Source organism: Panthera leo, chromosome C1 (genome assembly GCF_018350215.1).
Source record: "Panthera leo isolate Ple1 chromosome C1, P.leo_Ple1_pat1.1, whole genome shotgun sequence".
Classification (NCBI taxonomy): Eukaryota; Metazoa; Chordata; class Mammalia; order Carnivora; family Felidae; genus Panthera; species Panthera leo.
In genome coordinates, this window is record NC_056686.1 from 207,415,107 (window position 1) to 207,431,648 (window position 16,542).

General features: G+C 39.0%; 1 protein-coding gene across 1 annotated transcript in view; it reads left to right on the forward strand.

Annotated features, from left to right (window-relative positions):
- Nucleotides 1–8,657: 8,657 nt before the first annotated feature.
- Nucleotides 8,658–16,542, forward strand: part of NYAP2 (neuronal tyrosine-phosphorylated phosphoinositide-3-kinase adaptor 2) — a 252,007-nt gene continuing 244,122 nt past the window's right edge. Inside the window, exon 1 of the mRNA XM_042950330.1 lies at nucleotides 8,658–8,878. Coding sequence (XP_042806264.1) covers nucleotides 8,658–8,878 — 221 coding nt within the window. The remainder of the gene's footprint in view (nucleotides 8,879–16,542) is intronic.

Below are 16,542 nucleotides of genomic sequence, written 5' to 3' on the forward strand. Positions count from 1 at the left end.
AGAATGGGAGAGAGAGAGCTGGTTGTCACGGGGGAGGGACGATACCACAAGCTAGGCTGCTCTAAACCTTCTGTATGTAAGTGGCAATGAGAAAGAGCATCTTTTGGGCTGAGAGGAGACATTTAGAGAGGATGTTTCTGATTTTTTGTTTTCATTTATTGTTGTCTTCACAGAATATAATCAAATGAGGCACCTTAGCCAGCCTGGGTGATTGCTTCGAGTCTTGTAATCATCTGTGTAGCAAAGTGGGTAAAATCATTCAATTTCTTCCCTGCTGGACCTGGAAAGAGAGGGGCTGTGTGTTCATCCCCACCCATTAGCTATGCCCTCTTTTCTCTGAATGTCGATTTAAGGAAGCAGGCACCTGTCTTCTGCCACCGCATCTTCCTAGCAAACTTTAAAGGCCATTTTATCTGATAGGAAGAACATCAAGGATGCTCTGATCTCTAGTGATGAAGAATCTGGGAATGGACACTTTCCCCATCCAGATGCAATGCACTTTAATTGAAGAAAAACTGAGCTGAACTACAAGTCTCTTTCTTATGGTGCTGGATTACTCCTACAGAACTGCCCAGAGATCAACCGCGAGAGAGGGCTCTGACAGACACTAGTCACCTTCTGATTGTTGCACTTAGCTCTCCCTGGAGACGTAAATTTTGGTATGTATCTCATTTTTCAGATTCTCTAAGCATGCTAATTGAATCCAGCACTAAATAGATCAAGAAATCTGGTTATGAAATGGAATGGGATTTTATCTGGGGGTACTTAATGCTGAAGTTTGCATGTCTTATTAGGTGCAACAGAAATAAAGCCACAGCGAAGGCATCCAAGGCTTTAATAAGCCTCTGGCTATTTTGTGCCCTCTTACCCACTTAGTTACATTACCACAGAAATGGCTAAACTAGATTTTCATTGGTAAAATGAGCCATGTTGAATTATTAAAAGCATTGAAAATATTTTCCAGGGTATTAATTGGCATTCACATTGTGCATGCTAGCTATTTATCGGCTATTCCATACCATAAATATTTTACAACAGTCTCTCAGCACATTTGTGTCAGCCTAATTTTGTATTCTCAAAAAAAAAAACCTACCAAAAAATAAATAAATGAAACTATCAGACATACACCAAAGCTGAAACTGCTCCTTCCTAACAGAGTAGACATAAACCTCTTTGAGAAACATGAATTTTAACACTCAGTATCAGGAAGATCTCATTAGTCTTATCACAACAAATATTTTCTATAGGACTTTAGGGAGATTTGTTTTACCTGGGACACACACTTAATTTGTTGGGGTGTCTCCATTTTAATTTTTCTAAAAACCAGGAACATTTTAAATACAAGAAATGTAGGTCTTCCCCAGCTGGAAGGACTATTACAGGAAATAATACTGTTCCTTCTCATTAAGAATTCCTAAAGTTGGCTTGGTACTGTAGAACTGTATTTCTTTTTCTACACATACCCCCAAATAAGGGAATCCGATCTAAGAAGTTACACAATGTAGTTTTAGTCCATTTAATATGCAAGACTTTATCATCAAATAGTATGAAATAATGACGATAGAGCAAGAGTGAATATCAACTCTTCTCCTAATTCTTCACATGTTAAACAATGCTCCAACTCGTTTTTCTATATTGTCAGTTGGTAAACAGATTAATATGAGAGTATGTGAGCTACAGATGCCAAAATTGTTTTATTTTTCTGTGGAAATCACAACACACCTTTGCCAACTCAGCAAAGAGGACTCTGTGAAGGACACTGACAGTTGAGGAAATCAGTGAAAACCGACCTGAGAAAAAACCCGACAACTTCACAAAGAACTGTAGAGAAGCCCAAGGACTTGAGGCATCTGCAAAGTTTAGAAAAACAAGTGTAAAAATGCTAGAGACAAGAAGGTTGTCTATTGTTTAAAAAAAAAAAAAAGTCATTCAATTAGATGGTTTTCATTGTATCGCCAGTCAGCAATTTATCATACTGACTGTATCTACTTTGTCAATACTGCCTTGTAAGCGTCTGGAAACACTTGGCCAAAGGCTCAGAAAAGTACCTCAGCCATTGACATTTTGTGTGAGTCCCTAATATTATCAGAAACGTGCTATCCCTTTAGACCATGGGCAAATAGCACCATGACAACCTGGAAGTTGGGGGCGGGTATCTGAGTTATGATACCACTCATTAACATGATCTATGCCCATTTTACCCACTTTGGGAAGGGAGAGAGTGGAGAAAAAACTCGCTTCAAAGTAATCTGCTTTCTGAGAAATAAGCAATCAGCGTTTTTGTAGTCACTTCAACAGGCGCCCGTGGTTTTAACTCTAACATTTCCCATGTTGAGCAGAACAGCTGCATTTTGATGAAAGTGAGAATAAGAAAATGAGCATGACCATTTGTGGGGTTGAGGGTAGGATTTTAAGCACAATCAAAGTGAAATGATAAGATTTGTTGTTGACAGATTATCAGAAAAACAATTTTGACATGGTTTACACAGGTTACGAATTATAACCAGGCAATCTGGTCTGTTGATTTGGTCCTGTGTGAAGTCAGCGAATTCTAGAAATTAATTTGCATACAGATTTTACATATGTATATGAAGCCTGATTATTTAAATACTTATATTTTGACAATGTGTTTTCAAATTGGTCTGAGTACATGCAACAAATGTGAAAGATCTTTTTCTTCCTGCTGAATAAAAAAGAAATAGTCAAAATTGCCTTGGGAAACTTTTATTTGGCTGAGTCAATACTGCTGGACAAAAGAGGATTCTCTATATCAGAGAAGATTCCATGATTGGAAGGGGAGGGAAAATCAAATCTTAATAGGTCAGATTCTAATAACTTCCTCACAGCACTGGGGCAGGTGTGGTTTGAGAACCTCATAAAGAACTGAGAAGTAGGGACTAGAAAACTTTCCCATAAGCAAATGAAATGAAATGCACAAATGTGAAATGAGGGCAACATGACGAGGCTTTCCACGAGGAAATGTATTCCCTAGCATGCATTCTGTCCTTCCCAGTCAACACAAACAGCATTATAAGAATAACACAGGATAAAGTTTACATTATTCTAGCTGTAACATTATCTTATAGGGCTGTGACCTGAAATTTAAGAAGCTTCTTAACTTCAAGAGCTGGGGAGCACTTCTCTCCCAAACAGTTGCTTTTTCTTCCCCTGTCACTCAGCAGATATGGAAAATGTCTGGATTGATGGACTATTCACGATTTTAAATCTTGGAACACCAAAGTTTTAGATGGAGAGCAGCTTCACCTCAGAAATTCTGAGAATTCTCTAAGAAGAGAAGAAAGAACCAGCCCCCACAAAGGCCAGTGGGCTAATTCATTTCAGTGATGCTTATATACAAGGGTCCTGCTTTTTTGGTAGGGGGTGGCAAAGGATCCGTCAGAAGGTTCTGCCTGAGAAGTCGGTTTACACACCCACCTGAGTCAGTTCTTGCAGAACCGGAGTGACTGATGTCACAGTGCATGAAATCACAATGAAGAGGGAATTTGTTCTGCATTTTAAGAAAAGAGAAATACTTTAACAAGTATAAGATGGCAGGCTTCATTTTTTATCTGACCCTTTCTGTATGTCTTTTCTTCAACAGCAGCCTGCAATGAATCAAATGCTTTCTATACTATGGAGACCCCAATCTTGACATCAGTTAGTGACACATTAAATATCCTCTGGTAAATTGAGGCTACAAAAAATTTATTCCTTAGTTTACAAGGGAATCTACATACATGTATGTGCTTAGTTAAAGTTTTGTATACACTTAATTCTCAAAAATATGCTCCCTCCCCTTTTTTTTTTTTTTTTTTTGTTTTAACATTGAAAGTCACGTAATGTCTCAGCTTCTTGAGTTCCTTGGATGCAAGTAGTGGCTATAGAATGAGAAAAAAAAAAGGAAATGAATTTTTTGTTTCTATGGATTCAATTTGGATACCTTTATGTATATTTTATGCTCCACATGTATAGGTAATAGGTAGTTTTATTTCAGTGGAAACATGGTAAAGAAATAAATTGCTACTTTCAGCTCTAGGCTCAGCATGGGTGAGGTACAGTGATGGTTTTACACAAAAGAAAATAAAGAAATGGTTAATACGAGACAAAGTTAAATGCTTAATGTTTTAAATATGACCTCAATCTCACCAGTTGAAATCAGTGCATCTAAGCTGAAGAGAGTGAAATTTCAAATTTTAGGAGGTATCACAATACCATACAAAGTAATCTTTGTGAAGGGTGTGGTCTACAGGAAATAAGTAATAAGAGTGAAAGAATACAATAAAGCAGAGCAATTAAAACATCCAGCTGTATTTAAGCTAACATCTAATAAAAGCCAACAGCTTTTGGCTTTTATTAGAATGGCAACGATTTTAAATACAGTAATTCAAAAATGAAACAAAAGGAGGGTTTTCTGAATGCACCACACAGCAGTGGAAGAAAAGGCGTGAGGTGAAGTTGTGAAGCTACCTATGATTTGTGTGGGGTTTCTGATCTCAGTCATGTTAGGTGCTTTCCCGGGAGACTCCTAACACAAATTCTCAATGTTCGCCACAACTTCCAAGAAAAAGAACACATATACAACTCTTGCACTGTTTGAGTCCACGCCATGCATTCCTGATAAAACCCATCTACCTTGCAGACCAAGAATGTCAACTTTCAACCAATGCTCTAGGGGGAGCTAAAATGTCTAATTTGTTGCAAGCAAAAATGGCCGCCAACACACACTGATCCAAAGGCAAGGGATGACTGGAGAAATGCAGAAGAGCCCTTCAACCTCACTCACTTTGTTGTCACAAATATACCACGCAATCGTTCGAGATCTAATAAGAGTCTCTTGCATATTGCAATGGAGCTAAAGGCGCTATCTAAAGGAGAGGGGCCCTTTTGCTTCTTAACTATTGTGTTCCTAAGACGCCAACATGAAGAATTCAGTGCTCACGACAAGCCTTTATGAACTACTTGTACACAGGATTGTTGTTAAAGGGCCAGAGATAAACTTGATTTAATATCCAGCAGCCAAAATGAAGCTAAGTGTTTAGTGGCATGGACCATGCCTTGTTCAACATCTATCTTAGCCATAACTACACATTTCTGAAAGACAAACAGATTTATGACCATACCTGACTGGGTTCTCACTGCATAGAAATGGTAGCAGTTGTAGTGAGACAGCCACTTCACGTACAGCTCACTTTTCTCTAGAGAGGCCTCACATTTGTTTAAGGAGGAGTGAATGAATGAGTCTCTGCATTCAGACTTCAGCTGGCTGAGAAACACCAGCTTGGAAGGGTGGAGCCCAAGTGTTTGAGCTTCATGGTTCCTCTGTGACAAAGCCCTTATCTTCTCGTGGCAGGAACTGGGGCGGAATGGATAAATGGTCTGTCTGCATGCCCTTGGTTAGGAAGCGAGTCTATGAAAGCCTTCCATGCCTCCCTTTGCACACCTGTGACTAAGAACTTGAACTGCATTAAACATTCTATTCGTGTATGTTTCAAAGTAAACATGTGTTTATTGAGGAGTTATTACTAAACACCATCTTGGCCACAATTAAGAATTAGGAAGAGGATGTAAGTAGTAATGTTAGTGACTAATAATTTTGCTCACATGTCCTGAACACTCACATGTGCTTTCTAACTGAACGCTTACAGCAACATAAGGGAGTTAAGTATACTCCAACCACCATTTTAACCACATGGAAACTAAAGCTTAGAGGAAGCTAAAGCTTCATTAAATGGCATAAAGTCAGAGACCTAGGGGTGCTTGCATTGTGATTTCAGGCCATACCGCCCAAGTCCTCAGTTACACTCTTCAGGACTGCCTAACTGCCCTCTGCCCCTACCCCACATTACAATCTACCTTTTACATGTGGACAAGAGAGCAGGAGAGTGTGATGCTTAAACATTGGTAGGGTCCACGTCCATTTTTTATGGTTATTTTTGAAGCCTAGTTATTGTTATTGGATAATGTTCTGTGTTCATCCTCAAAAATGGTGACCACACACCCTGACAAACTCGTGAAAGCTACCACCTGTGCTTGTCCCACTGACACCGTGTTGCAAGTTTTTAATTTATTGTCCTCTTACCCTGCAGTGTGAATGTTTAGAAGGACACAGGTTTGCCTTTATCAGTGCCTCATTCATAACAGGTGCTCCAGAAATACTTGAAGACATGAACGAGCGTAGAATCAAATTCCTCCCTAGAACTAGATGACACGCATGATTTCATGCATCCAGTTATCATTGTCCAGAAATTTGACTAGATTTTATGGTTTTTATCCTTCAAATTTTCATCTTAACTTTTCAGATTATACTCTTACTACTTATAGCACAACTTTCCCTAGTATACATACTTGATGGCATTGTTATTTAATGTTGTCTCGGAACAAACATAATTTCAACGCCAGTCAATTTGAAAGACCACATAAAGAGATAATTAAGTTTCAGAAGTCCCCAATTAACCTGGTTCATATCTGGAATATATAAACTATATGGAGAATCTCTGGTGTCCTTTGGGTGGGAGGAAAATTTAAGGGAAGAAACAAAAATTGGGGGGTAATGCTTTTCACAGGGGGGCATATACAGTTTTGCTCAAGGGCAAAGTGGGAGGGTTCTTCCACCCTGAGGCGTTGTCTCTGGAATCCTTGTCCTGACTTGGCCTGCTTAACTATGGTAGCATTAATTGCCATAAAGTTAGACAGAGCTTTTTTTTTTTTTATCCAGGCACACCTAGTGTTGAAGTCCTTGGGAGAAGTGAGTTCCCAATAATGGTAATTCTTCAGCTTTCTGAGAATCCTGTTCCTGTATTTTTTTCCTGAAAATTGCAATCATTGGTAGCAGTAATTTCTTATTCTTATGCATGTCTACCCCTTGAGCATCTAAGCTCATGGACTTATAGTACAATACAATTCAATTATGCTAGACTGTTGAAATTAAAAGACCATTTTATTTGCCAACCCATTATGGCTCAAAACCAAACCAAATGTAATAAAACTCCACATAACAACAACAACAACAAAATCATGAGTCAACAAACAACTCATATCCCCTAGTTCCAACAATCTCTCACTGGCTGGAGAATAAATCTTTAAATTCAGAGTAGGAGTCAAATAACAGAAGAATTGACTGGCAGCTGAAACGCTAATAAACTCTGATAAGAAGTAAAGTTTCCATAGCTACCATCCAGGTATGGAACATGATTATACTTGTAAAAAACTCGAAATGAATATGATTCATAAGGGCAACGGTGAAAGCCTAGGACTTCTACATTAGATAGATTGGCTGAGATTTAAAAAAAAAACATATCTTCCTGGGGCTTTAAAAGAACATAAAAGATGTAAACGTCATTTATAATTTTAAATGGCCAAAGTTTTTTTCTTATTAATTGATTTTGCTTTTGCTTTTTCAATTTGATGCAATGATACCAGTTTCTTATACAACGGTGACTATGCAATTGAGGACAGTAAGCCTTATTAAGCTAGAAGGCCAAAATACTTATCTTGCATGCAATTAATTAAACTTCATTTCTATTTTTGATTGATTAGAGCACCATTGCTCTATCCCCTGGCTTCATTGATTTCTATAATTCATTGGAATACATCTGCTTCAAAGCATCCTGATTTTCATAGCCTGCTGGTTATCTATCACCTGTCCATACACATACCCACATATGACATTGGCAATCTTTCGCCTGTACTTTTATTATGAAGATATTAGCTAACATGACTGTATGCCTATTATTGTTAAACTTTATGTTAAATTCTTTATAACATCACCTCTCTAAATCGTTACATCAGCAAGAGGTAGAAGCTATTACTTCCATCATTTTGGAGGTGGAAGGTATATATTGATCTGTTGAAAGTCCTGTGTTTTGTTGCTGTTTTAATTGGATCTTGGTTTTACAGTAATCCACGCTATGGTTTGCGTTTTCAAACCTTGACGTAGCAATGATAATTATAGTTGTCACTGCTTGAGTTACCAGATTAGTAAGGATGGATGTGGTGCTGGGGACCTACAATATTTGAGTTCTAGCAGGCAGCCATCAGGAAGCACCATTTTGGAAAGTAATGATGGGTCAAAAAGGGTTTATTTCCAAAATAAATTATATTAGAAATGTGTATTTCCTTGTTTACTGTTATGTTATGCACAGATAGTATAGATTCGTAGATCTTAATTTAAAACTAGAAGGAGAACACGCACAATAAGAAAGTCTTTTCCAAATAATGTTATCATCTTATTTGAAATCAAGAAGTCTTTATAGCAATTAGATAGAAATGAAGCTTGGGTCTGATAGATCTTAATGATATAAGAACACATTTTTGAAAAACAAAATCGTGACTTTAAATACATAAACCAAACATTGAACTTGGCACCCTGTATTTGTACCTTCCCATTACCTTTAAGTGCGAGAGATTTGGCCTTTGATGTTCTAATTTTGTTTCAGGGAATGTTTGCTACTCAGGCAACATTCATTGAATATTTACTTCTAATAGTCTTGGTGGTTCGTAGTTTCTAATGAGACATTGTCTCTGAATAGATTCTACCATAATCTTTGGAATCTGGGGCTGAGAAGATATTAGGGTGAACAAACAGCACTTTGCTTTTTCTCCTCACCTTTGATAAAGGTAAAATGTGTTCTTATCCTACAGGAAGTGTTCCTTTTTACATGATCCCCTCCAAGATGATGAGTTCTAATCCTGAGGTAGACCCTTTGGACACATTTCTCCAATATATCGAGGACATGGGGATGAAGGCCTACGATGGCTTGGTTATTCAGAATGCATCAGACATTGCTCGAGAGAATGACCGCTTGAGAAATGAAACCAACCTGGCCTACTTGAAGGAGAAGAACGAAAAACGCCGAAGACAAGAAGAAGCAATAAAACGGTAAATATAAATACAAGTATTCTGAGTCTTGCATACACAAGGAGATCCATGAATTCTCACCTGTCTGTGATGTTGTCACCTGGTCAAGGCTGTGATGTTGTCAAGAAGGGGTTTGCCCAAGTTAGACTTGATGAGACCAAGTGAAATTGACACCTCAACTATAACATAAACACAATTCATCCGGCTCTCAGTTCTTTCACCGTAGATAAGAAAAGTTATTTGCTTTTGTGTTGTGCATGTGGAGGTATAGCTGGGATGGGGAAAGAATTCAGTTTTCTTTAAAAAAAAAATTCATACTAAACAACCCTTGATAAAAGCCCAAGGAAACACTTAAACACTTCATAGTCAATGTTTGATGAAAATCTGCACCTTTAATGGTCTTTGTTTATGTTTAATACCTTATAATAGTTCATCTTCTTAGATTATAAAAAGACTTATCAATAATTAGAATTATATGAGCCTCTGAAGGCAGGAGGAACCCTCACTATGTGCTCTCAGTGCAGAGTTTTATGATGATTGCCAGGTGCCCCAGGTTCATTGATATAAAATGATTTTATGTTGCAAAACCTACCCCCTACAAGCAAATAAGTGCCAGATTATGGCTTCCACATTGAGGCTAAATGTCCTGGGGCAGAAACCCAAAGTAGGATACACATCCTTTGATTTCCCAAAGAATGTTACAGTGTTTCCAGCATATGTGTGTGTGTGTGTGTGTGTGTGTGTGTGTGTGTGTGTATATATGTGTGTGTACCAGGGGTACAGGTAGAGGCATATTGTGTTATACAAAGTCTTCTTTCTTCAATAAGTTCTATTTACTAAGTACAAAGATTCAGAATTTAGAAAACTAATCCATGTCAATTAGCTGAATACTAAAAAATAATAGTTAAGGTATTTTAATAGTTGGTGGATGTTTCATCTAATCTGGTATTAATACTTGTACTTAAACTCTCTGTGAACATTATCACATTAGGGACAAGAAATTATTATTTTAAGATGAACTATTTATGGGGGCACCTGGGTGGCTCAGTCGGTTGAGTCCGACTTCAGCTCGGGTCATGATCTCATGGTTCGTGAGTTCGAGCCTCGTGTCAGGCTCTGTGCTGACACCTCGGAGCCTGGAGCCTTCTTCAGATTCTGTCTCTCCCTCTCTCTCTGCCCCTTCCCCGCTCACTCTCTGTCTCTCTTTCCTTCAAAAATAAATAAACATTAAAAAAAAAGAGATGAACTATTTATGAAGCTAGGTAAGGATGCTCTACTCTAATCATTTAGTGGCAAATACTTTTATGCAAGAGGTTTGAGAGAGAGAGAGAGAGAGAACTGGAAAGAAAAAACAATAAATGTTATGGAGGATTATTTTGGAAGAATGTAATCTTTCCATTTTGAAAATGGACATCTATGCTACTACCATGTATATAAATGTTTGCAAAATGACATACTTGATAAATATTGCCACAATTGCATATATTTAAGTCCATACTTGTTGGGGACTATGTTATTTTTTATTTCTACCCATTTTAGTTGGTATCACAAATTTCCTTCTATGATATGTTAAATGTCCTTTATATAGGACAACTTTTTTTCTCCTGGGAATTACTTCTAATGGATTTCTGTATGTATGTGAGCATTTTACTTTTATGAGAATGAGCTTTCTAAAATTCATAACAAAAAAGGATGGCCCACTAGACTTCTAAAACAATTTCACCTCTAAAATGAAAAGTTTCCTGATCTTGATATTAAAACTCAATTGTTCATTCTTTTTTATAGCCATATAAATAGAATTATTTGCAGAATAGTTTCATTAGATTTTACGGTACTGAAGTGTGCTTATCACTGTATCTGTGTTTCATCAACAACATTTAGAAGAGTTCTAGCTAAAGATATTAAGACAGAAGATGTTTAATTTTTAAGTAGCTTACTGGTAAGTGTTCAAAGAGACGTAACCAATGACTCCAGAGAACTCTGAAGTCAAAGAGATGGGAACAGGGTTTTGGTAGGTGGCAACATAGCAAAATTCTGTCATTGCATAATAAGTGAGGCTGAGGAAATTCAGTTATTTGCAATTTGAGTTGGTCTCTGCTAGATTAATAAGTCAATATTTTCTAGTATCAAGTTAGAAAGCACATAAGTATAGAGAGTTTAGATCATACATTGAATTGAAAAAAAAAGTCCCCAATGATCTGGACACCTTTATTTCCACATAATGCTCTCAGCATAAGATAAAACTTTAGCCTAGCTCTGTTTGTGAATAGAGCAAAGAACAGGAGTAAGTTATCAATCATATTGTGTTTAGCTGGTGTTATTCACGGGAGAATTACAAAGATTTGTGATTTGTCAGTTTGACCCAATGAGGTGGGATTTTGGATATCACTCCATTTAGAATTTCTCCCTAGATGTGGGCAGATAGAGCGGGAGAATAAACCAACTTTGTAGGCATGAGAATGGCCAACTGGAGGTAAACAAACCTACAGGCGCTAACAAAATGGGCTTATGTTCAGGTTGAATTCTGACCACCCCCTGAAATAAGGCATATTCCTCGTCATAAGGAATAACACTGATTCAGGGCATCTCACACCTGAGGTCAAGGTGAATGAAGGCAAAGAGCAAACAATGAATGCAATATGCAACACGGTTGCTGATGTCCAAGCTACCATGTAAGTTTCGTGAGAAGAATCATTCTATTTTTCTATACAGGTCTTACAACAGGATCTAATGTAAACACATTGTTCAATAAACCTTTACTGCTAAATGTATTAGTTGATTGGAGAAATATGTGTTGAAATTTTACTAATTGTCAGGCAATGTTCAAGACTTTGATGAGATGGCAATGAACAGAACAAAGTTTCTGATTATAAGGAAGCTACATTCTGAGGAAACTGAATAGGAGACAACACTAAACATATAAGTGTATATAAATAGGGACACCTGGGTGCTCAGTCGGTTAAGCGTCCAACTTCAGCTCAGGTCATGATCTCACACTCTGTGAGTTCGAGCCCCGCATCGGGCTCTGGGCTGACAGCTCAGAGCCTGGAACCTGCTTCGGATTCTGTGTCTCCCACTCTCTCTGTTCCTCCCCTCTCACGCTCTGTCTCTCTCTCTCAAAAGTAAAATAAAAAATAAAAAAAAAGTATATATATGAATATTTATAAGAGGTGGTAAAACAAAGCTAGGCAAAGGAGATAAAAAACAGAGCCAAGGGAAGGCCCCTGAGATGATGACAGAGATGTGAAGTGTATGGCTATTGGCAGGAAGAGAATTCTAAGCAGGGGGAATAGGAAGTATGATGTGTTCTAAGAAAAGGACAAGAAGTCACACAGTGACCAAGGCAAGGATTTAAGGCATGTAAGTCTAGACTGGTAGTGAGCCATCAGGTAATGTAGAACCTTATAAACTCATGTGTTTTATTCTGAAGGAGAAAACAAAATTTGTTGGAGATTTTTGATCAGAGGTGTGACTTGTGTTCACCGAACATTTTACCAGGATTACTCTTGCTCCTGTGTTGAATAGACCGATGGGGCACAACCAAATGTAAGACGTTCAGATAGAAAGCCTTTGCAGTAATTCAGGTGAGAGATGATGGTGGTTTGGACTAGGATGGTAAGGGTGGCATTGGGGAGCCTGGGTGGCTCATTCAGTAAAACATCCGACTTCCGCTCAGGTCATGATCTCATGGTTGGTGAGTTCGAGCCCCGCATCGGGCTCTGTGCTGACAGCTCAGAGCCTGGAGCCTGCTTCAGATTCTGTGTCTCCTTCTCTCTCTGCCCCTCTCCTGCTTGCGCTCTATCTCTGTCTCTCAACAATGAATAAACGTTAAAAAAAACTTTTTTTAAATTTAAAGGTGGCAAAAAATTATCAAATTATGGCACCATCAAAATTTTCTAATTGGTGTGATGTAGTAGTTGAGTAAGAGAAAAAACACCGAAGATGGCTTTCCATTTGTTTTGCTATTGTTTTGTGTGTGTGCGTGTGCTTGTGTGTGTGTTTTTCTTTGTCTTTTGCCTGAAACATGTGAAAAATGATGTTTTCATTTAACGAAATGGCAAAGACTAGAGAAGAAGTTTGACTTAACTGTTAGAGGAATAAAAGATCAGCTTTGGCGCCCCAGTTTTGTGAGCCTTTTTGGATGTCCAAGTGGAGAATACTGGATAGGCAGTTGATCCAGGATTTATGGTAAGATCAAAGCTAGAGACACAAATATGAGGGTCCTCATAGTCTATAGACTTGAAAGCATGAGCCTGGTTGAGTATACCTAGAATCTAAAATTAGAGAGGGAGGGGTGCCTGGGTGGCTCAGTTGGTTAAGCGTCCAACTCTTGGTTTCAGCTCAGGTCATGATCTCACGGTTCATGGGTCTGAGCCCCATATTGGGCTCTGTGTTGACAGCGTGGAGCCTGCTTGGGATTCTCTCTCTCTCTCTCTCTCTCTCTCTCTCTCTCTCCCTTTCCCTCTCTGAGCCCCTCCCCTGCTCTCTCTCTCTCCCTCTCTATCAAGATAAATAAATAAACTTAAAATTTTTTTAAATAAAAATAAGAATAGAGAGAGATGGGAGAAGCACCCAGGACTGTTCCCTGGTATGCCTGTCTGCCTCCATGGTAGGGACAGTAGTTGAATCCAGGAAGAACAGCCGTGAGAGAGGGGGAGAACCATGTAGGAGGGTGATGTCTTGGATGAAGTGACAGAAGTGATCAAAGAAGAGAGATTTTTGGGTGCCTGGGTGGTTCAGTTGGTTAAACATTCGACTCTTGAAATCAGCTCAGGTCTTGATCTCAGGGTGATGAGCTCAAGCCCTGTATTGGGCTCTGTGCTGGTCATAGGGCATACCAGAAGAAGAAGAAGAAGAAGAAGAAGAAGAAGAAGAAGAAGAAGAAGAAGCAGCAGCAAGAGAAGGAGAAGGAGGAGATTTTACTGATGGATCAACTATGTTGAGACCTGAGAATTGAAGCCCCTTACCACACTGGTGTTGTTGACAAGAACAGTTTTGGTGAAGGGCTGGGGACAAAACCTCATGAGACATAGGAAGAATGGAACAAAAGCAGAATATAGAGAACTCTTTTGAGGGTTTTGAGGCTAAAGAAATTACAAAATACGGTGAGTAATTGTAGTGGGAGGTGGGGGTCTATGGTACTTCATGTTTCTTTTTCTTTTCCTTTAAGAAGAGAGAAAACTAGCTTATTTAAAATGCTGATATGAACGATTACAATAGAAAGGGAAATGTTAATGGCTTAGACACAGGAAGGAAAAATGACTGTGATTATGTCCTTGAGTAGGTGGGAAGGGTTGGGATGTAAGTCATCTTGGGAAAAAGCACAGACTGCTCAGCCATCGTAGGAGAAGGGATGGCCCAGGGTACAGATGGCTGAATGAGCCTGAATGAATGACTAACTCTGCAACACAAGGCCCTGGACCCGGTTCATCTTATCCCAACACCATTGTGTTACTTCCACAATTTCCACAGCTGTTCGCGTGGTACGATTTGAAGAGGTTCTGGAATCCTGATTTAAAGTATGAATATCTTTGGGAAGAACAAAACACTAGCAAAGCCTCCTAAATCATTGAGACTTTTGATGTCTTTCTTTTCCCAAAGCATGGCCCGTGTACAACAGGGGGACACAGAAGTCTCTGGATGTTGTTGGGGGATGGGGTCTGAGAGAGAAATGTCAAAGCAGTCAAACGCATGGTGACTGGACAAAAGGAGGAGACCAAAGGCCTCCATGTGACTGTGCCAGGGCTGGCTGTGGGTATCTTACGTTAGCCCATCTCAGTATCCATTATAATATCCAAATGCAACTTGATTTTGCTTATATAGTGACCAGTATTTTGAAATCCTGACAATTTTTTTTATTTAAACAATTTTTTTAAGGTTTATTTAGTTTTGAGAGAGAGCACAAGCGGGGAGGGGGCAGAGAGAGAGGGAGACACAGAACCGGGAGAAGGCTCCAGGTTCCGAGCTGTCAGTGCAGGACCTGATGTGGGGCTTGAATTCACAAACCGTGAGATCATGACCTGAACCGAAGTCCAACACTCAACCCCCTGAGCCACCCAGGTGCTCTGAGATTCTGACAATTTAAAATATAATAATCTTTTATTTTCTTCTTATAATACATTTTTGGAATTACTTCAACTTTCTTAATAGAAAATACATGTTTCATATTTTTGAAAACTCCGTGGCAAGATTCTGGTCACACAAGCGTGCTGGGGTTTCAGCGTTGGCAACGGAGGCAGAATACTCACATCTATCTTTAACACACATTTTAATATTTCTAACATGTAATTTAGCCCAACTGTTAAGAAAATTCTACATGACATTAATGAACACAGTTTAATCAATTAAAATTCTTTAACATGTCTGCTGAATGCCTTCTTAAATATATGCAATGGTTTAATACATGAGATCGAAAGGCTGAAAATCTAAAGATGGGGCATGTTTGACCTTGAAAAGGCATTGATGATAATTCTCTGTGAAATATGCCAGTTGCAATTTCAGAAATGTGTAGACTGCCAAGGATTGCTTAAAAAATGGAAATAGGATTTCATATGATTGACCTTCTGGATCACATATGTGCCGAAATGCCTTTTGTGTTGAAGCTGGGAGGCTTAAAACACTGAGCTCTTAGAAAAAGAATCTCCTCACCCCTTTCTCAGTGTTGCACATCATTTAGGCTCTCTGAGCCCAATGCCATATATATTTTTTTAGTTTTATTTATTTATTTTGAAAGAGAGAGAGTATGTGAATATGAACAGGGGAGAGGCAGAGAGAGAGAGAGGAAGAGAGAGAATCCCAGGCAGGTTCTGCATTGTCAGCACAGAGCCCGATGCAGGGCTCGATCTCACAAACTCTGAGATCATGACCTGAGCTGAAATCACGAGCCAGATGCTTAACCGACTGAGACACCCAGGTGCCCCCCAATTCCATATTTTTAAACTAACTCGAGCCCCTTGTCACTACTAACTTTCTTGTGCCTTCACTGCCATTTCTCACATGAGCTTTTACTGTCAAGGCTTTTGGGTGAAAACTTCTAAATAAATAAAAAGTGATGTTTTCAGTGCTTCCTTTAACAGCCCTGAATAACATTTGATGAGAAAGAAAGGGAGAGAATGACTTAAAGGAGAAAAGTGCATGGAGAATGAAAAAAAAATGATTTCAGTGGCTCATCATTTCTGCTATTTTAAATCCTAATGGTTTTGTTCAGGCACTGTTAAATGAGACTTACTTTTTATTAAAAAGCCTGGAAGAAAACAAACACTCAAAACCTATAGCTTCAGACGAGTGAGCTCACTTGAGGTGGATTATAAAACTCCAGTTTGTCATAGGTGGGGGCGAAAAGGGATATTTAAGAGACAGGGATGAAGTTATGTTGGACCACTGATGCAGCACAGGATACAGACATTAAGAAGGAAGCAACTTAGGGGCGCCTGGGTGGCTCAGTCCGTTAAGCGTCCAACTTCGGCTCAGGTCACGATCTCACAGTCCGTGAGTTCGAGCCTCATGGGCTCTGTGGTGCCAGCTCAGAGCCTGGAGCCTGCTTCGGATTCTGTGTCTCCCCCTCTCTCTGCCCCACCCCCGCTTGCGCTCACTCTCTCTCTCCCTCTCAAAAATACATAAACATTAAAAAAATAAAAAATAAAAAAAAGGAGGCAACTGACCAAGAACAGAATGTGGCCACAGAC